The 25952-nt window shown below is 46.5% G+C and overlaps 1 protein-coding gene across 10 annotated transcripts in view; it reads left to right on the top strand.

The window, feature by feature from the left end:
- Positions 1 to 5902: 5902 nt before the first annotated feature.
- Positions 5903 to 25952, top strand: part of ano5a (anoctamin 5a) — a 212578-nt gene continuing 192528 nt past the window's right edge. For 5 of the 10 annotated variants that reach the window (XM_086008151.1, XM_086008147.1, XM_086008145.1 and 2 more), the window contains exon 1: positions 5904 to 6057. In XM_086008151.1, coding sequence (XP_085864277.1) covers positions 5988 to 6057 — 70 coding nt within the window. In that variant the 5' untranslated portion in view covers positions 5904 to 5987. Of the gene's footprint in view, positions 6058 to 25952 lie in introns of all 10 variants that reach the window. The other 5 variants (XM_086008150.1, XM_086008149.1, XM_086008148.1 and 2 more) reach the window with 2 other exon arrangements.

The raw sequence follows: 25952 nt of genomic DNA, 5'->3' as shown, positions 1-25952 counted from the left end.
GTTAACTCTTCCCTGGGAACACGGTGGATCAGAGTCTTCTCCATTTCCTCCACCTCTTTCTCCAATACTTCCACCTTACGTTCCTCTTGAACTTTGGCTTTCAGCGCTCGGAAAAGTTGCGCCCTGATGCTCTCTAGTTCATGTTCAGGGACCATTCTTACAGTGTCCTGTTCTTCCACTGAAAGGATTCCCAGTTGAATCTGTTCTTCAAGTTGTTGAACCTCGGTCATTGCCGCCTCATATTTGTCTTGGGTGTCCTTCAATGTTTTTATAAGTTCTTGGACATCCTGTCTTTCATGCTCTGCCATGATTTTCACCTCTAATTTCTCATCTATGGATGGATCTCCTACCGATGAGTCTATCTTGGCCTTGAGCTCATCAAGAATTTCCTGCAGCCTTTGGACTTCTTGCTCATGTTCAACCTTTAGTTGTTCATATGCTTCTACTGAAACTAGCTTTTCGGAGGCTGCCGAGTTAACCCCCTCCAGAATTGTAGCCTGGGCCTGTTCATACTGTTCTTTCAACTTCTCACACTCTGCTTGTAAGGAGTCGTAGAGAAGAACTGGAATAAAATCCTGGCTCCCTGAAGATTCCTCTTCCTTTGGTTCATTCTGTAAATATTCTAGTTCCTGAACAGCATCAGGGGAATGTGATTGGTATTTGACCACGATGGCTCTATGGTCGCTCTCTGCTTGAGCTAGCTGTCTCTGTAGTCTTTCCAGGTTCTCCCATTCTGTGTCCCAGAACCTTTCCATATTTTTCATCTCTTGTACGAGACGGTCACTCAACTGTTCTAATTGTTGTCGTACTTTGACATAAGTTTGCGTCCGAGCTCGGTGTTCTTCCGTCATGGATGAATCCTTTGCTTGAACAGGCTCAGAATTCTCTGTCAACCTGGAGTTCTGCTCTGCAGCTTTATTCTTCTTGGTACCATAAGTCCTTCTGCATGTCTTCGTTTTCTTTCCCATCGTCGGCAAGCCCCTTTTAGCCTTGTCTTCCATATTCGACTTGGTCTTATCATCATCCATTTCAGAATCTGAGCTAATAGCTTGCACCGAGTCCTCCCTCATTATGGCTTTTAGGTAATGCCATTCCATGTCTATTTTCTTAATCCACTCCCGTCCTAGAAGTGGTGGTCCTCCCTCAGGTAATACGTACAAGTTCATTCTTGGGTGTTCTTTACCCCTATCTCTCACCTTGACTCTTATTTTCCCCACGGGGTATACGTTATGCCCCGTGTATGTCTGTAATACGAACTTGGTATTTCTTAAAGGTATGTGAGAGAATAGCCGGTGGTAGTCCCTTCGGTTGATGACTGATAGAGCTGGTCCAGTGTCCAGCTCCATTCTTACTTGGACTTCAGCTATTTTTAGTATGACCCAGATGGCCTGTAGATCTGTTTCTTTACCCACATTGTGGATTCTCAGCCTACCCAGCTCCTGGTTGTTTGGGTCTGAGTCTGAATTCTGTTCGTCTGAACTCTTCTCAGCCACCTTGTGTACCTTGTTGTACTTTTCTTGTGGTGGCTTCCTTTGATTATTGGTCTTTTTCCCGGACCGGCATACCTTCGCGATGTGACCCAGTTTGCCACATTTCCTACACTCTTGGTTCTTAAACCAGCATTGATTCTGGTCATGCGTGGTCTTCCCACAACGGTAGCATTTTGTTGTGCTTGAAGTAATTTGGTCCACCCCAAGTGCCGCCGCCTTTAGTTGCATTTCCGCCGTTCCTTTCGCTGCGGCTTCGTGCGATGCAGCTATAAGGACAGCCCTGTCCAGTGTGAGGTCGTTCTCTTCCAGTAGTCGCTTCTGCGTCCCTTCTTTGGACAATCCGCATACGAACTTGTCCCGCAGCGCTTCTGTCAGATTCCCTCCGAACTGGCAGTATTTCGCTAGCCTACGCAGTTCGACCAAGTATTCCGCATTGCTTTCGTCTTTCTTCTGCGTTCTTGCGTAGAATTTGAATCGTTCAGCCAGCATCAGCGGTGTGGGGTTCAAATGGTCCTTCAGCACAGCCACAATCTCTTCGAAGGTCTGATCCGCTGGTTTATTTGGTGCTATTAGATGCTTCAAGAGCCCGTATGTTTTTGCCCCCATCGAGTTTAGCAATGTTATCGCCTTGTCGTCTTCCTCTATTTTGTTGGCTTCGCAATAGATCTCTATGCGTTCCACGTATGTGGTCCAGTCTTCTATTTCCGAATTAAAGTCGTTAATATTCCCTCGCTTAGGCATTTTTCTTCCCTCGGGAGCAGCACCAGTATTTCTTTAAGTATTCTTATTTATTTGTTTGTTTCTAAGATGGTGGTTTTCCCGCGAAATCGGCGGTTTCCCGCTCTTTCCTTCTCTCCCCGCCCACTTCAATGGCGGTATGTCAATCAAGATGGCGGTTTTCCCGCGAAAATGGCGGTTTCCCGCTCTTCCTTTCTCGCCCCGCCCACTTTAATGGCGGTTTCCCGCTTCTGGCGTCTTCTCCGCCTAATGGCGGCTTCCCGCGTTTCTTCCCGGTGGAAGGGGTACGCTTCCCCCACAGCGGACAGGTCCAGCCGCTGGCTGGCTTCCGCACAGCTCCCCTTACTTGGCTATGTCTTTTCCTCCCGCCCGCACGGCCCAACCGGCGCTGGGTACACCCCGTTAACGGAGGACAGTTCAGCCGCTGGACTGGCTCTCGTGCAGTCTCTCTCTCCGTACCCGGCTCTGTCGCTCTCTCACCCGCACGTTCGGTGCTACCGGCCCTGGGTACCCCGTTGGTGGAGAACAGCTCAGCCGCTGGACTGGCTCCTCACAGTCTCTCTCTCCGCACCCGGCTCTCACCCGCACGGTTCCCGTTCGCCTCCCCAGCCCTCTCGCAGACCGGTGTTTCCCTCCCCGGCTGCGGCTGGGTTTCTCTTCCCGCGCCTACTCGCAGGCTCAGCGCTTCGTGGCTGCGGTCGCTGCCCGGATTTTTCCCGCCGATCGCGGTCCGGCTGTCACCCGACGCCGTTGGACCCGACTTTTGGCCGGCACAGCTCCCCCTCGACCAAGGTCGAGTGCTCTGCCCTTATCCTCCGGATACTTCTACCCCTTCCCCTACTCACAGTCTCTTCGGCCGCCTTGTTTCTTGCTGGTCGGCTCACTCCGCACCGTGGCAGAAGGGTAGTCAGTGCCTGTTGCTGATACAGCTTTTGTTGTTAGTCTTTCTGCTTTCTGTTGTTGCAGCCTCGTGTTTTCTTTTGGTAGCACGACGAGGGCGGTTGTCTCTCTTCGACGCTCTTCGTTGCTTTTGGTAATCTTGCCGCAGGGTACGATCGGACTCGTCGCCACTGTAAAGTCTGTGGGTTGTGCAGTTAATAAATACACAGACTTCAGAAGTAACAAACAAAACAGGTCTTTACTATTCGAAGGTCCGGGCGAATCTGCCCAATAACTCCTGGCACAACACTTATATACTGGTGTGGTCACTATCGGTATTACAGTATACAGAAGCCAAACAAATAGTGCCACACCTAAAGTAGTTCCCTTAAAGGTGAACGGTTACATTCAATAGTTCCCTTAAAGATAGACGGGTACATACACTACACTTACCTTCAGCGACTGGTGCACAAGAACACCCAGGTCTCTTTGCACTTCCCCTTCTCCCAATCTATTGCCATTCAAAAAATAATCTGCCTTCCTGTTTTTGCCACCAAAGTGGATAACCTCACATTTATCCACATTATAGTGCATTTGCCATGTTTCTGCCCAATCACCCAACCTGTCCAAATCGTACTGGAGTTTCACGACATCCTCCTCACAGCATACCCTCCCACCCAACTTTGTGTCATCTACAAATTTGGAGATATTACATCCAATTCCCTCGTCCAGATCATTAATATATATTGTGAACAGCTGGGGTCCTAGGACCGATCCTTGCGGTATCCCACTAGTCACTGCCTGCCACTCAGAAAACGACCCATTTATTCCAACTCTTTGCTTTCTGTCTGCCAACCAGTTCTCTATCCAAGTCAATACCTTGCCTCCAATCCCATGTGCCTTAATTTTGCACGCTAATCTCTTATGCGGGACCTTATCGAAAGCCTTCTGAAAGTCCAAATACACCACATCCACTGGTTCTCCCTTATCTATTTTACCAGTTACATCCTCAAAAAATTCCAGTAGATTAGTCAAGCATGATTTACCTTTTGTAAATCCATGTTGACTTTGTCCGTTCCTGTCACTGCTTTCCAAGTGCTCTGCTATTACATCTTTTATAATGGACTCTAGAATTTTCCCCACTACCGATGTCAGGCTTACTATAATTCCCCGCTTTTTCTCTACCACCTTTTTTGAATAGTGTGGTAACATTAGCTGCCCTCCAATCCATGGGTACTGTTCCAGAGTCTGTCGAGTTCTGGAAGATGACCAGCAATGCATCTACTATTTCTAGGGCCACTTCCTTAAGTACCCTAGGATGTAGATTATCAGGCCCTGGGGATTTATCGGCCTTCAGTCCCATCAATTTTCCTAACACCATTTCCGTACAAATACTGATTTCTTTCAGTTCCACCCTTTCATCAGACCCTATGTTCCCCATCATCTCTGGGAGGTTATTTGTGTCCTCCTTTGTGAAGACAGGACCAAAATATGTATTTAGTTGGTCTGCCATTTCTTTGTTCCCCATTATAAATTCCCCTGATTCTGACTGCAAGGGACCTACGCTTGACTTCACCAATCTTTTTCTCTTCACATATCTATAAAAGCTTTTACAGTCAGTTTTTATGTTCCCTGCAAGCTTACTCTCATAATCTATTTTCTCTTCCTTAATTAATCCCTTTGTCCTCCTTTGTTGAATCCTAAACTGCACCCAATCCTCAGGATTATTGCTTTTTCTGGCCAATTTATATGTCCCCTCCTTGGATCTTATGCTATCCCTAATTTCTCTTGTTAGCCACGGTTGAGTCACCTTTTTTGTTTTATTTTTATGCCAATTTATTGAATTCAATTTTACAGTTTGAACTCATGACCTGTAGGTTGTGAGTTCAGTACCATAACCACTACACTACCGTACATGAAGGAGGCATTTGTTCGTTTTTAAATTGTAGCTTGTATTTTAGCCAGTTGACAGACAAAAATGTTGAATTGGTAACTATGGCCCAAGACAAGACAAGGATCTTTTGTTTCAATTTGGAAAAACTCAGAATAGAAAGAGCTGAGGAGGCTTGCCTTTTGATGAAAATGTGGAAAATGCAACTTTTATTTTTAGCAGCTTATTGAGCGTATTCTTTACTTAAAAACCGCCTGGAATAGTGAGGAAAATAGCTCAGTAATTTCTTCACAGCACCAAACATAATCAGTCAGAGGTAAAGTGTCTCTGTGAATTTGAGGAGGAAGCTTGGCTCTTGTGAACTGGAGGGTGCAGGTTAGAGAGACAGTGTCCCTGTAAGCTAAGTGGATACTGGAGGGGACAAGAACATCTGGGAACTGGAGAGGAGATAGAGGAAAGAGAGTGTTGCAGTGAAGGGGGACTGAAGTCCCTGGAGGGAGAATGGCTGTCCAGGTAGCTTTTGGGGAAGTGATGGCATTTATTCTATCTACAGTTTTTTTTAAAGATTAAAAATCTAGGAATTGTGAAGTTAAACAAAGTTCCCCATTTTCAAGGTTTCCCTGTCCCCTTAGAAATGCATGGAAAAGTGGATCGGGGAGGGGCAATATTTGGATGTATGGTTTAACATTTCCCATGGGGTACCTTGCTTTTTTTTTACAAACTCCCTCAAAAAAGTCCTCGTTTTATTTAATTTGTCTAAAAGGGGGATGAATCTTCATGTAACAATTCTACAGCAACAGCTGCCGCAGAATGACTGGAGATCATTTGGGAATCTGCAGCATTGACCTGGAGAATACATTCTGCCGATTGGAAAAAAAAGCGGGACCTTCCCCTTTAAGGCACACGTGAAGCAAGAAAACTGAATGTGAAGCAGAGCAGACAGAGCGAGAGTGGAGGGCAGGCTGGCGGCACTAGTGCGCCTGGGAGAAATGAACCCGTTCAACCACAAAAAACAGGACACTCTCGTTGAAATGTCTTCTGCCGGGGAAGAAACGGGAGGTAAGTGCATAAAAAAAAAAAAATACATATAATATAGTATTTAATAAGTCTGCAGATTTGAATTCAGGGAAAAGCAGCACCGGAGCTGGCTCGTTCCCCTTGCACTAATGTCGCTTGGCAGAAAGGGGAATGAGCGCTGTTTTCATTGCTGCACAGGGCTGGAGCCGGGGAGGGAAGAAGAGAAGAGAAGGAGGGAGAGACCCGAGGTTCAACTAACGGGCTGGGACGGGAGCTGAGGATTTCGGAAGGGTTTCTACTTGCAAGTTTCAGGGAATCAGCTGGTGCGCATCAGTAACGCTGACTGCTTGCTTCGGGCTCCAGTAACTGGCACGAGTGAATTTCGGCTGTTAATGCCACCTGATTAATCATCTCGGGTTTGGCTCGAGTCGGTTAATTTCCTAGAGGTGTGTGTGTGTGTTTTCCCCCCTAGAGGTGTGGTGTTTTTTTTTATCCTATCTCCTTCATCTTTCAATCATTTATTTTGAGAGGGTTTCGCTTGGAGCTGGAATACTCCAGCGGGAGATGGTGTCACTCTGACCCGAAGTGAGCAGGGAATGAATGTGTCCCCGGAGGGAGTGGAGAAGGTCAGGCCAGACTGCGGTGAAATTCCAAGTTTGGTCTCATTCAAGCATCCGGGCGTTCCTTCCGCAAATGGCGGAAGAGAAATACACATTCCCTCTATCCAGCTGTCTCATTCCGCTTGTTTCCCCCATTCAAAATGCATAAACAGCCACAATATCCAGGTCCACACAGAGGGGCCGGTGCTGTGAGACTGCCAGCCCAGCCCTGAACTGGGCAATACAGAATCTCCAATTTTGGATATGCATCCACTGGTGTTATCCCTAAAATAGATTGATGGTCGGGAGAGAGGAGGGGCTTGTACAATAGTAAGAGCCAAGATTCAATGCTACCAGGTTTTCACTTCCTTAAAGAAAATCCTATTGTTGAGGAGTGGAACTGTTTGTCTTGTGTTTTGGAGCAGATTTATGATTCACACTATTGTGCTGTTCTGGACAGAATTGTCCAGGCTGTGTAATGGAAAGGTTACAAACATCTGTCCTGGCAGGGGTTGGTGTCTACCAGTTCTTAGCTCCAGGGCCAGAGTAGCAGCGAACCTCATATTTTACCATCAGTATTGCTCACTCATTGAGAATGGGCACACCTCTTTGGGAAGTGGCCTGCGTTCTGGGAGCAACTGGCTTGCCTTTTCCGAATGGGCCAGGTTGAACAGTGAGAACCTGCCATTATCCCGCCAGATGACGACAATTCATAAAATGGGGTCCTCGGACTGAGGGGGGCAATTTTATTCGGACTGTTACCAGCCCCGCGGTGCAAATCAAAATTTGGGCAAACAGCGCCCATGATTTTTCAACCCAGTGGGCAGTGCTGACTTGCAAAATAACCCTCTTCCCATCTCACGGGGTAGGGTGGCCAACCTTTCAAATCTGAGGAGTCGGAAAAATAAAATTGCATCTAGCAAAGAGGTCGCTGCAAAGAGGTTGGGTCATTTTTATGTTCAAGAGCGCTGATCATCGGTGCTGCGAGAACTATGCATTTGCAGTTTTGGGAGTCCCAGGCACACATGAAAATTAGAACTCGGCTATTCAGGAGTGGAATCAGGAAGCACTTTTTCACACGCAGGGTCGTAGAAATCTGAAACTCCCTTTCCCTAAAAGGCTGTGGATACTCGGTCAATTGGAGCTTTCAAGACTGAGAGAGATTTTTGTTTGGCAAGAGTATCGAGGGATATGGAGGAAAGGCAGGTAAATGGAGTTGAGGTGCAGATCAGCCATGATCTAATTGAATGGCAGAGCAGACAAGAGGGCCTGAATGGCCTCCTCCTGATGCTCCTGTCAGTGTGAAAGGACCTTAAATGTGTAAAGTCTGTGGGTTGTGCAGTTAATTACGACACAGACTTCAGGAGTAACATACAACAGGACTTTACTATTCGAAGGTCAGGGCGAATCTGCCCTATAAGTCATGCCACAGCACTTATATACCGGTGTGGTCACCGTCGGTATTACCGTATACAGAAGCCAAACAAGTAGTGCCACACCTAAAATAGTTCTCTTAAAGGTGAACGGTTACATACAATAGTCTCTTAAAGGTAGACGGTTACATACACTACAATCCTCCCTTTTTAGCTTACAACATACTATTTCTCATTAACATACATATATTCAACTTCAGGTAAACAATTTACAGATATAGTCTCTGTGGGAAACAGTTCACAGGTTCAGTCTCTGTGGGAACAGTGTATAGATTCAGTCTCTAGTCTTGACTCGGTCCGAACAACATCGCTGTGGTGTAGCCGGTTCACATTGCTAGCGTGACTCCTCCACTAGTCTTCCCCTTGATGTAACAGCTTGAACTCCCGTCCTGCTGAACCAGCAATGCTGACTTTTACAAACAGCTGTATTGCCTTGGTAATTTTCCTTACTTTCCAACTGATTTATCTCCCTTTGTAGGGCCCACGTGCATGATCTGGTAGGAGTGATAATGATTTTGATGGTTATCATCTTCTGCTTTTTCTTTTCTGCTTCTTGGAGACTCTCGGGGCTCCCTTATCAGCTGCCAGCTGTAGCGCCACCATCTCTCTATGTTCCTTAGACTTTAAGTGCTTCATCCTGATTTCTGCACTTTGGGAGTTTTCATCACAAGCTGGGCAGGCCAGATCCTCGTAATATTCAGTGTCACTCAACAGGTCATGGTAATATTCGGTGTCGTCCTGAGCTAGTCTAGCGAGAGGGCCTGCTACTTCTTCCGTACCCAACTGGACGTTAGCCGACTGTTGTTCCCTCCCTAGACATCTTTCCTGAAGAGACTTCTTCATGCGTTCATATTCATCCCGCTCTTCCTGGGTTTCCTGCCAATCCTTCACTAATGACCTCGTTTGTGATTTCAATACTTCCCCTTCCCTCGGGGATTGATTGATCAGGCTATTCAATCCTTCTACTGGAGCAGCTGTTTCAACATTCTGCTGTTCACATTGACGTGATTCAGCGTACTTTTGGCATCCCTGTAAAATCTGTGTTGCAACCTCAGCTATTTCCATAACTTTTGAGAGCTCCGAACTCCTTCCCTTTGAAGATTGAAGCTCGTGTTCAGATTGTTCCCATTGTAGAGTCTTGTCCTTCAGCATATGAAGGAGTTGGCTGACCGTTAACTCTTCCACGGGAACACTGTGGGTCAGAGTCTTCTCCATTTCATCCACCTTTTCCTCCAATGCTTTCACCTTCTTTTCCTCTTGTACTTTGGCTTCCAGCGCTCGGAGAAGTTGTGCCTTGATGCTCTCTAGCTCATGTTCAGAGGCCATTCTTACAGTCTCTGTGTTTCTTACAGTTCCCTTTTCTTCCACTGAACGGATTCCCAGTTGAATCTGTTCTTCAAGTTGTTGAATCTCGGTCATTGCCGCCCCATATTTGTCTTGGGTTTCCTTTAATATTTTTATGAGTTCTTGTACATCTTGTCTTTCAGGTTCTGCCATGTCTTTCACCTCTAATTTCGCATCTATGGATGGAACTTCTACCGATGAGTCTGTCTTGGCCTTGAGCTCATCAAGAATTTCCTGCAGCCTTTGGACTTCTTGCTCATGTTCAACCTTCAGTTGCTCATATGCTTCCACTGAAACTAGCTTTTCGGAGGTTGCCGAGTTAACCCCTTCCAGAATTGTAGCCTGGGCCTGTTCATACTGTTCTTTCAACTTCTCACACTCTGCTTGTAAGGAGTCGTAGAGAAGAACTGGAATAAAATCCTGGCTTCCTGAAGATTTCTCTTCATTTGCTTCTTCCTGCAAATATTCTAACTCCTGAACAGCATAAGGGAGATGTGATCGGTAATTGGTCACGATGGCTCTATGGTCGCTCTCTGCTTGAGCTAGCTGCTTCTGTTGTCTTTCCAGATTCTCCCATTCGGTGTCATAGAACTTTTTCATTGTTTTCATCTCTTGTACGAGACGGTAACTCAATTGTTCTAATTGTTGTCGTAATTTGAAATAAGTTTGAGTCCGAGCTCGGTGTTCTTCCGTCATGGATATGTCTGTAACTTGAACAGGCTCAGAATTTTCTGTCGAGCTAGGTTGTCGTTGTTCGGTGGAGTTCTGTTCTGAAACTTTGTTCTTCTCTGGAGCATAAGCCTTTATGCATGCCTTCGTTTTTCCAACCTTCGTCGGCAAGTCCATTTCAGCCTTGTCTTTCATATTTGGGTTGGTCTTATCGTCATCCGTTTCAGAATCTGAGCTGATTGTCTGCACCGAGTCCTCACTCGCTATGGCTTTTAGATAGTGCCATTCCATGTCTATTTTCTTGATCCACTCCCATCCTAGAAGTGGTGGTCCTCCCTCATGTAGTACGTATAAGTTCATTCTTGGGTGTTCTTTACCCCTATCTCTCACTTTGACTCTTATCTTTCCCATGGGGTATACTTTATGCCCCGTGTATGTCTGCAATACGAACTTGGTATCTCTTAAGGGTATGTGTGAGAATAGCCAGTGGTAATCCCTTCGATTTATGACTGATAGAGCTGATCCAGTGTCCAACTCCATTTTCACTTGGATTCCAGCTATTTTTAGCATGACCCAGATAGTTTGTAGGTCAGCTTCCTTACTCACATTGTGAATTCTCAGACTACCCAGCTCCTGGCCGTTTGGGTCTGAGTCTGAATTCTGTTCGTCTGAACTCTTCTCAACCACCTTGTGTACCTTGTACTTTTCCTGTGATGGCTTCCTTTGGTTGTTGGTCCTTTGGTTGTTGGTCTTCTTCCCTGACCGGCATACCTTAGCTATGTGACCCAGTTTGCCACATTTCCTACATTCCTGGTTCTTAAACCAGCATTGGTTCTGGTCGTGTGTTGTCTTCCCACAACGATAGCATTTTGTTGTTGTCGAGGTAATTTGATCCACACTTAGTGCTGCTGTCTTTAGCTGCGTTTCCGCAGTTCCCTTCGCTGCGGCTTCGTGCGATGCTGCAATAAGGACAGCCCTGTCAAGTGTAAGGTCGTTCTCTTCGAGTAGTCGTTTTTGTGTTTCTTCCTTCAACATTCCGCACATGAATTTGTCTCTCAGTGCCTCTTCCAGGTTGTCCCTAAACTGACAGTCTTTTGCTAGCCTCCGCAGTTCAACCAAGTATTCCGCGTTGCTTTCGTCTTTCCGTTGCGTTCTCGCATAGAATTTGAATCGTTCAGCCAACATCAACGGTGTAGGGTTCAAGTGGTCCTTCAGGACAGCCACAATATCATCGAAGGTCTGATCCGCCGGTTTAGCTGGTGCTAGTAGATGCTTCAAGAGCCCGTATGTCTTTGCGCCCATCGAGTTCAGCAAGGTTATAGCTTTGTCATCTTCTTCTATTTTATTGGCCTCACAATAGATCTCAATGCGTTCCACGTACGTGGCCCAGTCTTCTACTTCAGAATTAAAATCGTTGATGTTACCACGCTTAGGCATCTTCCTCTCTTTGGGAACAACACAAGTACTTCTTTAAATTATTATTTCTTTTTTTTTCTAAGATGGCGGTTTTCCCGCGAAAATGGCAGTTTCCCGCTCTTATCTTCTCTCCCCGCCCACTTCAATGGCGGTTTCCCGCTTCTGTCTTCTTCCCCGCCTAATGGCGGCTTCCCGCGTTTCTTCCCTGGCGGGAGGGGTACACTTTCCCCACGGGCGACGGCCGCTGGCTTTCAGGTTCACAGCCTGCGCGTCGGCTTCAAGGCTTTCCCTTTTTTTTTATTTTATGGCAGGGCGACCGGCTCTGGGTACCCCGTTGACGGCGAACAGGTTCAGCCGCTGGGCTGGCTCTCGCACAGTTCCCCTTGCTCGGCTCTGTCTCTCTCCCGCTCGCTCGGCTCTACCGGCGCTGGGTACACCCCGTTGACGGAGGACAGTTCAGCCGCTGGACTGGCTCTCGCGCAGTCTCTCGGTCGGCTCCGACTATCCCGCTCGCTCGGACCCCAATCGCGCCTCCCAGCCCTCTCGCAGTCCGGTGCTTCTCTCCCCGGCTGCGGCTGAGTTTCTCTCTTCCTGCGCCTACGCTCCCGGTCGCAGCGCTTCGTGGCTTCGGTCACCGCCCGGCTTTTCCCGCCGGTCGCGGTCTCTCACGACGCTGTTGGACCCGACTTTTTGTCCGGCTCCTTTCCCCCTCGACCGTGGTCGAGTGCCCAGCCCTTATCCTCCGGCTATTCTTTTCACTTTCCCTTACTCACAGTCACCGTGGCAGAAGGGACAGTCAGTGCCTGTTGCTGATGGAAGTTTTTGTCGCTAAAGTCTTCCTCCTTTCTATTGCTGCAGCCTTGAGTTTTCTCCCAGCCGAATGACGAGGGCGGTTGCCTCTTTTCGATGCTCTTTCGTTGCTTTGAAATTATTGTTGCCGCAGGGTACGATCGGACTCGTCGCCACTGTAAAGTCTGTGGGTTGTGCAGTTAATTACGACACAGACTTCAGGAGTAACATACAACAGGACTTTACTATTCGAAGGTCAGGGCGAATCTGCCCTATAAGTCATGCCACAGCACTTATATACCGGTGTGGTCACCGTCGGTATTACCGTATACAGAAGCCAAACAAGTAGTGCCACACCTAAAATAGTTCTCTTAAAGGTGAACGGTTACATACAATAATCTCTTAAAGGTAGACGGTTACATACACTACAAAATGTCCCAGTCTGTAGCATGATTTCCTGGGGACTATTCACGCCAAAGCTGTTTTGAAGTTGAATCCCCAGCTATTTACAGTGGGCCTGCTCTTGAATGCTGTGTGTCATTCATGTCACCAAATAGGGATGGAGATGCCACCCAAGAATCTCCATGTAGCTCAGGATAATTGAGAGTCGATTATTGCACAAATGCTGCCAGCATTCTGTTGATGGGCGTGGGGAGCTGTTAGGGCAGGCTCCTGTCTGATTTTCCACTAGAGTTTTCATGGGACGGCAGAAGCAGCTGCTGCTTTTATTAAAAAAAAAGTCGGGGCCCACAGCCTTTGCTGTGTCCAGTGCGCTCAGCCATTTCTTTGTCATGGGGACTGGATCGAATTGGCTGAAGACTGGCTTCTGTGATGGTGGGGACCTCAGGAGGAGGCTGAGAGGGATCATCCACTCGGCACTTCTGGCTGAAGATTGTTGCAAATGCTTCAGCCTTGTCTTTTGCACTCGTGTGCTGGGCACCGTCATAATTGAGGATGAGGATATTCATGGAGCCTCCTCCTCCTGTTAGTTGTTTAATTGTCCACCACCATTCACGACTGGAGGTGGCAGGACTGCTGAGCTTTGCTCTGATCTGTTGGTTGTGGGATCACTTAGCTCTGTCTATAGCATGCTGTTTAGCATGCACGCAGTCCTGTGTTGTAGCTTCACCAGGTTGGCATATCATTGAACCAGGGTTGGTCCCCTGACATGATAGTAATGGTAGAGTGAGGGATGTGCTGGGCCATGAGGTTTCAGATTGTGGTGGTATACAATTCTGCTGCTGCTGATAGCCCACAGCACCTCATGGATGCCCAGTTTTGAGCTGCTAGATTTGTTCTGAACCTATCCCATTTAGCACGGTGGTAGTGCCACACAACACGATGATGGGTGTCCTCGCTCTGAAGACGAGACTTCGTCTCCACAAAGACTGTGCGATGGTGACTCAGAGTCATAGAGTAATACAGCACGGATAGAGGCCCTTCGGCCCATCGCGTCCGCGCCGGCCATCAAGCCCTACCTAATCTAATCCCATATTCCAGCATTTGGCCCGTAGCCTTGTATGCTATGGCATTTCAAGTGCACATCCAAATGCTTCTTAAATGTTGTGAGGGTTCCTGCCTCTTCCACCCTTTCAGGCAGTGAGTTCCAGACTCCAACCACCCTCTGGGTGAAAAAGCTCTTTCTCAAATCCCCTCTAAACCTCCCGCCCTTTACCTTGAATCTATGCCCCCTAGTTATTGACCCCTCTACTAAGGGAAAAAGCTCCTCAGCATCCATCCTATCTATGCCCCTCATAATTTTGTACACCTCAATCATGTCCCCCCTCAGCCTCCTCTGCTCCAAGGAAAACAAACCCAATCTGCCCAGTCTCTTCATAGCTGAAGCGCTCCAGCCCTGGTAACATCCTGGTGAACCTCCTCTGCACCCTCTCTAACGCGATCACATCCTTCCTGTAGTGTGGCGACCAGAACTGCACACAGTATTCCAGCTGTGGCCTAACCAGTGTTTTATACAGCTCCATCATAACCTCCTTGCTCTTGCCTTCATTAGCCGAGGCATTGAATATAAGTATCCCATATGCCTTTTTTACCACCTTATCCAACTGTTCCGCCGCCTTCAGGGATCTGTGTACTTGCACACCCAGATCCCTCTGACCCTCCGTCTTGCCTAGGGTCTTTCCATTCATTGTGTATTCCTTTGCCTTGTTAGTCCCCCCAAAGTGCATCACCTCGCACTTTTCCGGGTTAAATTCCATTTGCCACTGTTCCGCCCATCTGACCAACCCATCTATATCGTCCTGCAGACTGAGGCTACCCTCCTCGCTATTTACCACCCTACCAATTTTTGTATCATCCGCGAACTTACTGATCATACCCTTTACATTCATATCCAAGTCATTAATGTAGACCACAAACAGCAAGGGACCCAGCACCGATCCCTGTGGTACCCCACTGGCCACAGGCTTCCAGTCACAAAAACAACCTTTGACCATCACCCTCTGCCTTCTGCCACTAAGCCAGTTTTGTACCCAATGTGCCAAGGCACCCTGGATTCCATGGGCTCTTACCTTCTTGACCAGTCTCCTGTGCGGGACTTTATCGAAGGCCTTACTGAAATCCATGTATACCACATCCACTGCGTTACCCTCATCCACACACCTAGTCACCCCCTCAAAAAATTCAATCAAATTAGTCAGACATGATCTTCCCTTGACAAAGCCATGTTGACTATCCCTGATTAATCCTTGCCTCTCCAAGTGGAGACAAATTTTGTCCCTCAGGATTTTTTCCAATAATTTTCCTACCACTGATGTTAGGCTCACTGGCCTGTAGTTCCCTGGTTTTTCCCTACTACCCTTCTTGAATAATGGTACTACATTAGCGGTTCTCCAGTCCTCTGGCACATCCCCTGTGGCCAGAGAGGTCCTGAATATATGTGTTAGAGCCCCCGCAATCTCCTCCTTTGCCTCACACAGCAGCCTGGGATACATTTCATCCGGGCCTGGGGATTTATCCATTTTTAGGCCAGCTAAAACCGCCAATACCTCCTCCCTCTCGATGTTAATATGTTCGAGCATATCACAGTCCCCCCGCCCTATTTCTATGTCTACATCGTCCTTCTCCATAGTGAAAACAGATGCAAAAAATTCATTTAGAACCCCTCCTACATCTTCCGGCTCCACACGCATTGCCACTTTTGTCCCTAATGGGCCCTATTTTTTCCCTAGTTATCCTCTTACCCTTAATATACTTATAAAACATCTTCGGATTTTCCTTTATTTTGCTCGCCAGTGTTATTTCATGGCCCCTCCTTGATCTCCTAATTTCTTTTTTAAGTATCCCCCTGCACTTTTTGTACTCCTCTAGGGCTTCCTCCGTCTTTAGCCTTTTGTATCTACCAAAAGCCCTCTTTTTCCTAATCCATTCTCGTATATCCCCTGACATCCAAGGTTCCCTGTGGTTTTTGGAACCACCCTTGACCTTTATCACAGATCACAGAATCACAGAAACCTCACAGTGCAGATAGAGGCCATTTCGGCCCATCGAGCCTGCACCGACACATATCCCACCCGATCCCCGTAACCCCTACACCAACACATATCCCACCCTATCCCCGTAACCCCACGTATTTAATCCCCCTAACACTAAGGGTCAATTTATCAGAGCCAATCAACCTAACCCGCACATCTTTGGATTGTGGGAGGAAACCGGAGCACCCGGAGAAAACCCACGCAAACACGGGGAGAATGTGCAAACTCCACACAGACAGTCACCCGAGGCCGGATTCGAACCCGGGTCCCTGGTGCTGTGAGGCAACAGTGCTAACCACTATGCCACCGTGCTGCCCTTTACGGGAACATGTTGCCATTGTATGATCTCAATCTCCCTTCTGAAAGCCTCCGATGCGGATTTTCCTACAAGTAGCTGATCCCAGTCCCTTTTGGCCAGATCCTGCCTTATCCTATTAAAATCGGCCTTCCCCCAATTTAGAACCTTTATTTCCGGCCCATCCCTGTCCTTTTCCATGACCACCTTAAATCTTACCATATTATGGTCACTATCACCAAAGTGCTCACCTACTAGCACTTTTTCCACTTGGCCGGCCACATTCCCTAGAATTAGGTCCAGTACCGCCCCCTCTCTTGTAGGACTTTCTACATGCTGGCTCAAAAAGCTCTCCTGGATGCACTTTAAGAATTCTACACCCTCTGAGCCTTTCACACTCTGACTATCCCAGTTAATATTGGGGAAGTTGAAATCCCCCATTATTATTACCCTATTATTTGCACATTTCTCTGAGATTTGCCTACATATCTGTTCCTCTATCTCCCCCTGACTGTTTGGAGGCCTATAGTACACGCCCAGCAAAGTGCTTGCCCCCTTTTTGTTTTTAAGCTCCACCCATATGGCCTCATTAGAGGACCCTGCTAATATATCATCCCTCCTTACTGCAGTAATTGACTCCTTAATTAATATTGCGACACCCCCTCCTCTTATACCTCCCCCTCTGTCTCGCCTGAAGATTCTGTACCCCGGAATATTGAGCTGCCAATCTTGCCCTTCCCTCAACCATGTCTCCGTGATAGCAACAATATCATACTCCCATGTGTTTATCAACACCTTCAGTTCATCCACCTTATTTGCAAGACTCCTTGCATTAAAATAGATGCCATCCAGCCTTGCCCTTATATATTTGCCCTGTCTACCAAGCTGACTTGTTTTTTTTCTCTATAATTGGCAGCACATCTCCCCCTATTTCAGCTCCCCTCTGTATCCCATCCCCCTGCCAAGTTAGTTTAAACCCCCCCCCCCCCCCCCCCCCCAAACAGTGCTAGCAAACCTCCCCGCAAGGATATTTGTCCTGCTCTGGTTCAGGTGCAACCCGTCCGACTTGTACAAGTCCCACCTTTCCCAGAAGCAGGCCCAGTGATCCAGGAAAGTAAAACCCTCCCCCCTACACCAACTCTTTAGCCACGCATTCATCTGCTCTATCCTCCCATTCCTATACTTACTAGAACGTGGCACTGGGAGTAATCCAGAGATTACAACCTTTGAGGTCCTGCTCTTTAATCTGTTACCTCGCTCCCTAAATTCTTGATGCAGGACCTCATCCCTCTTTTTACCTATGTCGTTGGTACCAATGTGGACCACGACCACTGGCTGTTCACCCTCCCCCTCCAGAATGCCCTGCAGCCGCTCAGTGACATCCTTGACCCTGGCACCAGGGAGGCAACAAACCATCCTGGATTCACGTCTACGGCCACAGAAACGCCTATCTGTTCCCCTTACTATAGAATCCCCTACCACTATTGCTCTCCCACTCTTTTTCCCCCCTTCCTGGGCAGCAGGAGCACCCCCAGTGCCAGGAAGTTGGCTGCTGCTGCCTTCCCCTGGTGAGTCATCCCCCTCAACAGTATACAAAGCGGTATACTTGTTTGAAAGGGGGATGTCCGCAGGGGTTCCCTGCACTACCTGCCTGCCTTTGTTGCTCCGCCCGATGGTCACCCCCTGTGCTGCCCTACCCTGAGGCGTGAACAACTCACTAAATGTGCTATCCACGAGCCTCTCAGCATCGCGCATGCTCCAACCAATACTGTCATGGACAGATGCCTCTGCGATAGGTAGATTGGTGAGGACGAGGCCAAGTAGGTTTTCCATCCTGTTGGTTCTCTAACCACCTGCCACAAGCCCAGCCAGGCAGCTATGTCCTTCAGAACTTGGCCAGTTCAATCAGTAGTGGTGCTACCGAGCCAGTCTTGGTGACGAACATTGAAGTCCCACACCCAGAGTACATTCTATGCCCTTGCTACTTTGTGCTTCTTCCTAGTGGTGTTCAGCATGGAGAAGTACTGATTCATCAGTTGAGGGAGGGCAGTAGGTGGTAAATAATGTGGTGACATCAGACATCCAATGTTCTGTAATTACTGACTCATTTATACTCTGTGGTAATCACACCCAGGAATTCAGCCTTGCTAGATGCTGTGGAAATTGCGGAAGTAAGTTTTAAGAACCAGACACAGAAATAGTAAAGCCCCACAGATTTTAGAATTTGTTTTGCCTGTGCCGACTACTTTACAATCTGACTTTTTGCCACTTGCTGTGAGGCTGCTTTCCCCCACTCCCCAGAGTGGGCACAAAATGGTTTTCCCATTGGGTATTCTCTACTTTTTGTTTTCTGGAGGAACAGAGGGATGCCGAGCTGGTGCAGCTGCATTGGAGATGCATGGCACCTACCTGACGCAACCCTCACATTTGAGGACACAGGTAGAGGAGCTCCTATCTGCATTTGGCTGAGGAACCGCAGTCTGAAGAAGATATGGAAGATAGCCATTTCATAACTGCAAGGCATACTCATGCCGCACTGATGCAGGAGCTCTCTTGACTGCCGCATCTGGGTCCTGCACAAAAAGTCCTATCCACATCTTCCCCCTTCCTACTACTAACGTGCTTTCATCTAGCATCATGGGAGCACTATCAGTGCAAGGGCAGCAGCAGTTCACGTAGAAGGCCCACCACCACAGGATAGCTAGGCATGAGCCATTAACATGGCTTTGCCAGCATCAATCACATCCTGAGAGCAAATGTTTTAAAAAGTCTACAGAATTTTCTCTGTGCGCATCAGCTTGCACAGCTCCCATGCATGCTGCTATGTAAGTGCGAGTTTTTGTATTTTCAAAATTTGAGATTGCCTAACGTATGGGGATTTAAAATATTTCAGCCTCATTAATGTTTTTTTTATTCTGTTTTTCATTCCTCTGTAATTTACATTTCTAAAACACAAACCGGCTGTCAACGTTAATTGTGGGTTGTTGAGAATTAAATGATGGTGCACAGACTGATTATGCCGGGTTAGAAAAACAGAATACGAGCTTCGCTTTTCCACCAATAATCAACAACAACTTGCATTTATGTAGCACCTTTTTTAATGTAGTAGAATGTCCCAAGATGCTTCACAGGAGCATTATCAAACAATATTTGACACTGAGCTACATAGCAGATATTAGGACTGGAAACCAACAGCTTGATCAAAGAGGTAGGTTTTAAGGAGTATCTTAAAGGAGGACAGAGCGGGGGAGAGGTTTAGCGACCTAGGCAGCTGAAGGCATGGCCACCAATGGTGGAGTGCCAACAATAAGGGATGAGCAAGAGGCCAGAACTGGAGGAGTGCGGAGATCTTGGAGGGTTACATAGTACTGACAGCACAGAAACAGGCCATTTTACGCAACAGCTCCAAGCCGGTGCTTATGCTCCACACGAGCCTTCTCCCACCCTTCTTCATCTAACTCTATCAACAGATCCTTCTACTGTATTCCTTTCTCCCTCATGTGTTTATCTAGCTTCCCCATAAATGCATCCAGCTAGTCACTGCAACTACTGCTTGTGGTAGCGAGTTCCACATTCTAACCACTCTCTGGGTAAAGACGTTTCTCTTGAATTCCTTTATTGGATTTATGAGTGACTATCTTATATTTATGGCCCCTAGTTCTGTTCTCCCCCACAAGTGGAAAAATCTTCTCTACATCTACCCTATCAAACCTTTTCAGAATCTTAAAGACATTTATTAGATCACCTCTCAGTCTTCGAGCCTCACCCTGTAGCGGCTGCTGGAGATTAGAGCTAGGGAGGGTAGAGGCCATGGAGGGATTTGAAAGGATGAGAATCTTTAAATAAAGGTGTTGCCAGACCAGGAGACTAATTAAGAGTCTAATTAACATCTTTTAAGATTTTCTTTGCCCTTGCATTAGGAAAACTTTGTCAGCGTAAACCGGTAAAAATGTTCGAGCTGGAAACAAAACTGTTTTGTGAGTAGGCTTTGAAACGGGCCAGAATAAAAGAAGCAGTGCTACAATATTTCAGTTGTAAGCAGGCCCCTGCAGAGGGAAAAATCTGAAAACAAAATTGAAACACTCAGGATCATTTGTAAAGATTGTTAAGTTGACTCTAACAATTGTGTTTCTGTCTTTAAAATAATTATCCATTTAAAAAAAAAAGTGAAGTTAACGTGTTACTTTGTTCAGGGTTCAGTATTAGTGAAGTTTGCCACAAAATTGTATGGTGGGTGCGCTACATGCAGTCTAATAACAGATAATCATTGCTGTCAATAAGGGATAGGACTTGCTTCCTATTGGTCACGCATTGATGTTAATCCCTTGTATTAAGACTATTGAAAGTGTTCTAGTGATAAAACCTCATTCTTCTTTCACTGTTTGATTAAAACTTTTAATTGTGCGTTGCAGGGGTCGGGGGAGGATTTAGCTTTTCCATCTAAAGATAGTTAGAGCTGGATTTTTGTTTACCCCCTCTATACAGCAGTGAGTTTACAAACCGTTGCCCTGACCACGTTCCATTTTCCTGGGTTTGGGACCTTTTGAATATGCGTGGTGGACACCAGTAGACCCCAGGGAAATTGAGACAGTGCTGCTGCAGCACTTGAAGAGGTTTTACTGTGTTAAAGGTGCTGTGTAAATTCTTGTTGATTTATTGGTGGAAAAGCAGAGCTCGTGTTTTGTTTTTCTAGCCCAGCATGTTCGGTCACAGTACTGTGCACTGTCATATAATTCTCAACAACCCACAATTAACTTTGACAGCCTGTTTGTGTTTTAGAGATGTAAATAACAGAGGAACGGAAAGGTCCCAAAGAAGCCAGTAGCTCATCATGGTTGTGTTTGGAAATATTGTTCTTGATTAACCTTTTCTATGCTGTTTACTGTGCTAAATACCTCCTATATGGTCAACTCTCAATCGCCTCATCTCGAGGTTGAAAAGCTGAAGTTTCTCCACTGTTTCCTTATTACTCAGTCTTTATGATTTAGGGATCAGTCTTGTGGCCCATCTCTGTCTGACCTCCAGAGTTTTAATGCCTCTCTTGTCTTCGTGCCCAGAGCCAAACACAGTACTCTAGGAGTGGTCTGACCAGAGTATTGTACTGTTTGTGCAAGATTTCAAAAGAACATAAGTAGGAGTAGGCCATTCGGCCCCTCGAGCCTGCTCTCTCATTCAATAAGATCATGGCTGATCTTAGAATAGAATCATAGAATGGTTACAGCACAGAAGGAAGCTATTCGGCCCGTTGAGCCCGTGCCAGCTCTTTGCAAGAGCACTTCAGCTAGTCCCCCCTCCCCTGCCTTCCCTGTAGCCCTGCAATTTTTTTTCCTTCAGGTACTTATTCAATTCCCTTTGGAAAGCCACGATTGAATCTGCCTCCACCACCCTTTTTCAAGCAGTGCATTCCAGATCCTAACCACTCGCTGCATTAAAGTTTTTCCTCATGTAGCCTTTGGTTCTTCTGCCAATCACCTTAAATCCGTGTCCTCTGGTTCTTGACCCTTCTGCCAATGGGAACAGTTTCTCTCTATCTACTCTGTCTAGACCCCTCATGATTTTGAACACATCTATCAAATCTCCTCTCAGCCTTCTCTGCTCTAAGGAGAACAACCCCAGCTTCTCCAATCTATCCACGTAACTGAAGTCCCTCATCCCTGGAACCATTCTCGTAAATCTTTTCTGCACCCTCTCTTAAGGCCTTCACATCCTTCCTAAAGTGGGATGGCCAGAATTGGACACATTACTCCAGTTGAGGCCGAACCAGTGTCTTATAAAGGTTCATCATAACTTCCTTGCTTTTGTATTCTATGGGGGTGATTTTAATTCCCAAGTCGGGAAGGAGGCAGGACAACAACTTTCGGGTTGTAGTCCCGCCTCCATCGAGATGCGGCCAATCCACGCGATTTTAACTTGATTGACCTTGTTGAGCCCGCCCAGTGGGCTCAGCAGGCCAATTAAGGGCCACCCGGCAACAGGTGACGTCACAGACTGAAATTTCATCTGTCAAGACGTTTTGACAGATGAAATATCAGTGTTTCACAGCTGTTTGAAGCTGTCAAACACTGACAGTCTTACTTCTAGCCTGAGTCCTTCTACACAGACTCAGTTAGAAATCTCACTGGCACAGAAAGCTGCAGGCAGTCACTTTTGACAGATCGCAGCCATTCTGCTTTCTGTGCCGGTTAGACGATGGACTCCCGAAACCTAGAGGAAGGAAGGCTGAAAAGGTAAGTACAGGTAATTTAAACTTCTTTACACACTTTAGACACACCAAACACACTTACCTTTGCACTCATGCACCCATCACTCACCTGAACACCGACATCTCGACCCCTCCAAGTCCTTCAACCCGATGGCCCGACGACTCTAATTTGGTGTGGTTTGGAGCCGTCGGGAATCCCACGCTTTAAAATAGGGATTAGGCTAAAAACTGCCTGTTAACTGCCTGTTAAGAGGCAGTTAATTGGCACTAATCCCTTCCCGCCTCGGGTAGGCGGGTCCCAGTGCGGGGCGGGTACCCGCCTCCTTTGAAACGTGCATGGAGGCAGGTTGGGGGCGGGATGGTGTCAGGACCCCCGAATTCGGGACTTTAACCCCCCGCATGCCTCCAATCCCGACTCCACGGGTCAATGAAAATCAACCCCTATGCCTCTATTCATGAAGCCCAGGATCCCGTATGCTTTTTTTAACAACTTTCTCAATCTGCCCTGCCACCTTCAACAATTTGTGCACATATACCCCCAGGTCTCTCTGTTCCTGCACCCCCCCCCTTTTAGAATTGTACCCTTTAGTTTATTTTGCCTCTCCTCGATCTTCCTACCAAAATGTATCACATCACAATTTTCTGTGTTTAATTTCATCTGCCACGTGTCTGCCCATTCCACCAGCCTGTCTATGTCCTCTTGAAGTCTATCATTCTCCTCCTCACTTCACTATACATCAAAATTTTGTGTCCTCTACAAATTTTGAAATTGTGCCCTGTACATCCAAGTCATTAATATATATCAAGTAAAACAGTGGTCCTAGTACCGCCCCCTGGAGAACACCTCTGTGTACCTTCCTCCAGTCCGAAAAACAAACATTCACCACTACTCTCTGTTTCCTGTCACTTAGCCAATTTTGTATTCATGCTGCCACTGTCCCTGTTATTCTGTGGGCTTCAATTTTGTTGGCAAGCCTATTATGTGGCACTTTATCAAATGCCTTTTGGAAGTCCATGTACACCACATCAACTGCATTGCCCTCATCAACCCTCTCTGTTACCTCATCAAAAAACTCAAATCAAGTTTGCCTTTAACAAATCCATGCTGGTTTTCCTTAATTAATCCACACTTGTCCAAGTGACTGTTAATTTTGTTCCAGATTATAGTTTCTAAAAACTTCCCCACTACCAAGGTTAAACTGACTGGCCTGTAGTTGCTGGGTTTATCCTTGCACGCTTTTTTGAACAAGGGTGTAACATTTGCAATTCTCCAGTTCTCTGGCACCTGCCCCGTATCCAAGGAGAATTGGAAGATTATGGCCAGTACCTCTGTGATTTCCTCCTTAACCGCCCTCAGCATCCTAGGATGCATCCCATCCGGTCCTGGTGACTTATCTACTTTTAAGTACAGCCAGCCTTTCTAGTACCTCCTCTTTATCAATTTTTATCCCATCTAGTATCCCAACTACCTCCTCTTTCATGATGGCTTCTACCTCAACTCTACCATCCCACACTATCTCCATATCCTTTGATTTTTCTCTGGCTTGAGTTTTATTATTTTGGCAATAAAGTTAGACATTTTGTTTGCTTTATTTACTACTGCTCCATACTGATTAGACATACTGTGGCTGATTTTCGCTGTCTCTACTGGGTGGGTACAAGGTGGTAGTGGTCTGAAAATCACAGTGTTGAACTTACCCTGTTCACACTCCTGATCTACCTGCCGTCATTTCCAGCCGCTCCATAAACATATAGAAAACTAAACCTGTAGAAAATATCTCCATTTACGGTCTGACCAGACTAATTTTCTATACTAGTTACTATGTTAATTAATTAACAAAGATTGTATGCCAAAGCAGATCCATGACACTGCTCATAACAGTGGGAGAGTTCCATTTGCATACCAAGTACCCTGTTTTAAGTGTTGATACATTCCTGCTTTCAATGTGTTGTAGCGGCTTGTGGGTAAATTTTATAACTTTGCAAAATTTACCCTGGGCGTCCTGCAGGGTGTTGCAGCCTTCCAGCTCTGGCCATCATCCCCTCCAGCAAAATTCAGCTAGCCCTGTTTCTATTTGACTCATTTTGAAGAGCCGTGAGCAAATCCATCCACTGACAGAGGCTTGCAGACAGGTGTTTCAGTTGGTCTCGGGCTGTAGGCTGTTTTGAAGCTTTCATTGTTGGTTAATCGCTTGGTGGTATTACTGTTGATGGAAGTTGTTAAAATAGTAACGGTGCATCTGTCCTTTTTTTCCAAAATAGATTCTGAATAAAACTGATTTGGCTGAGTATCCTAATGTACAGTTAGACATCCTTATGCAACTATTTAAAATTGCTTTGACCTACCTAAATTGTTGATGCTTCAGAATTCACAAACGGTTAACATCCAGCTGAACAAACCGGTTTGTACTACACCATGGCTTGTATCCCTTATCTATCTGCATATACATTTTAAAGCATCTTTCCGTCGAATTTACAGCACAGAAACAGGCCACTCAGCCCAACTGGTCCAGACTGTATTTATGCTCCACACAAGCCTCCTCCTACCCCTCTTCATCTCGCCCTACCAGCATAACCTTCTATTCCTTTCTCCCTCGTGTGTTTATCTAGCTTCTCCTTCAATGCATCTACGCTAGTCACCTCAACTACTCCATGTGGTAGCGCACTCCACATTCTAACCACTCTCTGGGTAAAGAAGCTCCTCCTGAATTCCTTATTGGATTTATTAGTGACTATCTATCTTATATTTATGACCTCAAGTTTTGATGTACCCCATCAAACACTTTTCATAATCTTAAAGCCCTCCATCACGTCATCCCTCAGCCTTCTCTTTTCTAGAGAAAAGAGCCCCAGCCTGTTTTAAGTTATAACCTCTCGATTCTCAAGTTCTTTTAGTTTGCATTCCTTGACTGAGAATCTTTGCAAATTCACATGACCGCTTTCTCTGAGAGAATTTTCATTTATCTACTTCCTAGAAAGCACATTGAAATAGTAAAAAATACTTTGAACTCTACGGTAAGATTACTGAGTGTTCTGCTGTGCCTTACAGCTGTACTGCTGATGGCTCCAGTGTAGGTAATAAAATGCTGAAATGGACATCGAAACCAACAAGCCGTGGGTGGAATGATTAGTAGAGGTAATCGAATGTTTGGTTAGAAAGAGGGGTTTTAAGAAGGATTTAAAGGTGGAGAGGAAAGGCAAAGGATGTTGGGGAATGAATTGCAGAGTGTAGGGTTGAGGTGGCTGAAGGCTCTGGCTGCATCTGGGAGCCCATGTAGATCCACAACGACCGGGGTAAAGGGCGAGTGGAGCAGGATACAATTGGCCGTGTTTTGGATCAGTTGGAGTTTCTGGATGAGAGGAGCCCTGCGAGGAGGACATTAAAGAGATCAAGTCTAGAAGTGACAGAAGCATGGAAATAAGCAGTCTTGATGTCAGATTTGAAGCTCAGCTCAGCTCAGAGTCAAATAAGGTGCCAAGTCTAATTCAGTCTGACTGAGTGGCTGTGGAGCAAGGTTTTTGGTTGTGGACAAAAACAATGGCTTCATTCTTCCTGAGAAAGTTGCAACTCATCCATGACTTGATGTTGGACTGGTGCTCTGACAGCACAGAGATGGTTGAAAGCAAAGGTGGAGCGCTAGAGCTGGGTGTCGTCAGTATACTTGTGGCATATGGATGATGTCGCCGAGAGGCAACCTG

The sequence above is a fragment of the Somniosus microcephalus genome, chromosome 15 (genome assembly GCF_052327205.1).
Source record: "Somniosus microcephalus isolate GS21.2 chromosome 15, FLI_Smic_1.0, whole genome shotgun sequence".
In the NCBI taxonomy this organism is placed as follows: domain Eukaryota; kingdom Metazoa; phylum Chordata; class Chondrichthyes; order Squaliformes; family Somniosidae; genus Somniosus; species Somniosus microcephalus.
This window is presented reverse-complemented; position numbering and strand designations above follow the sequence as displayed.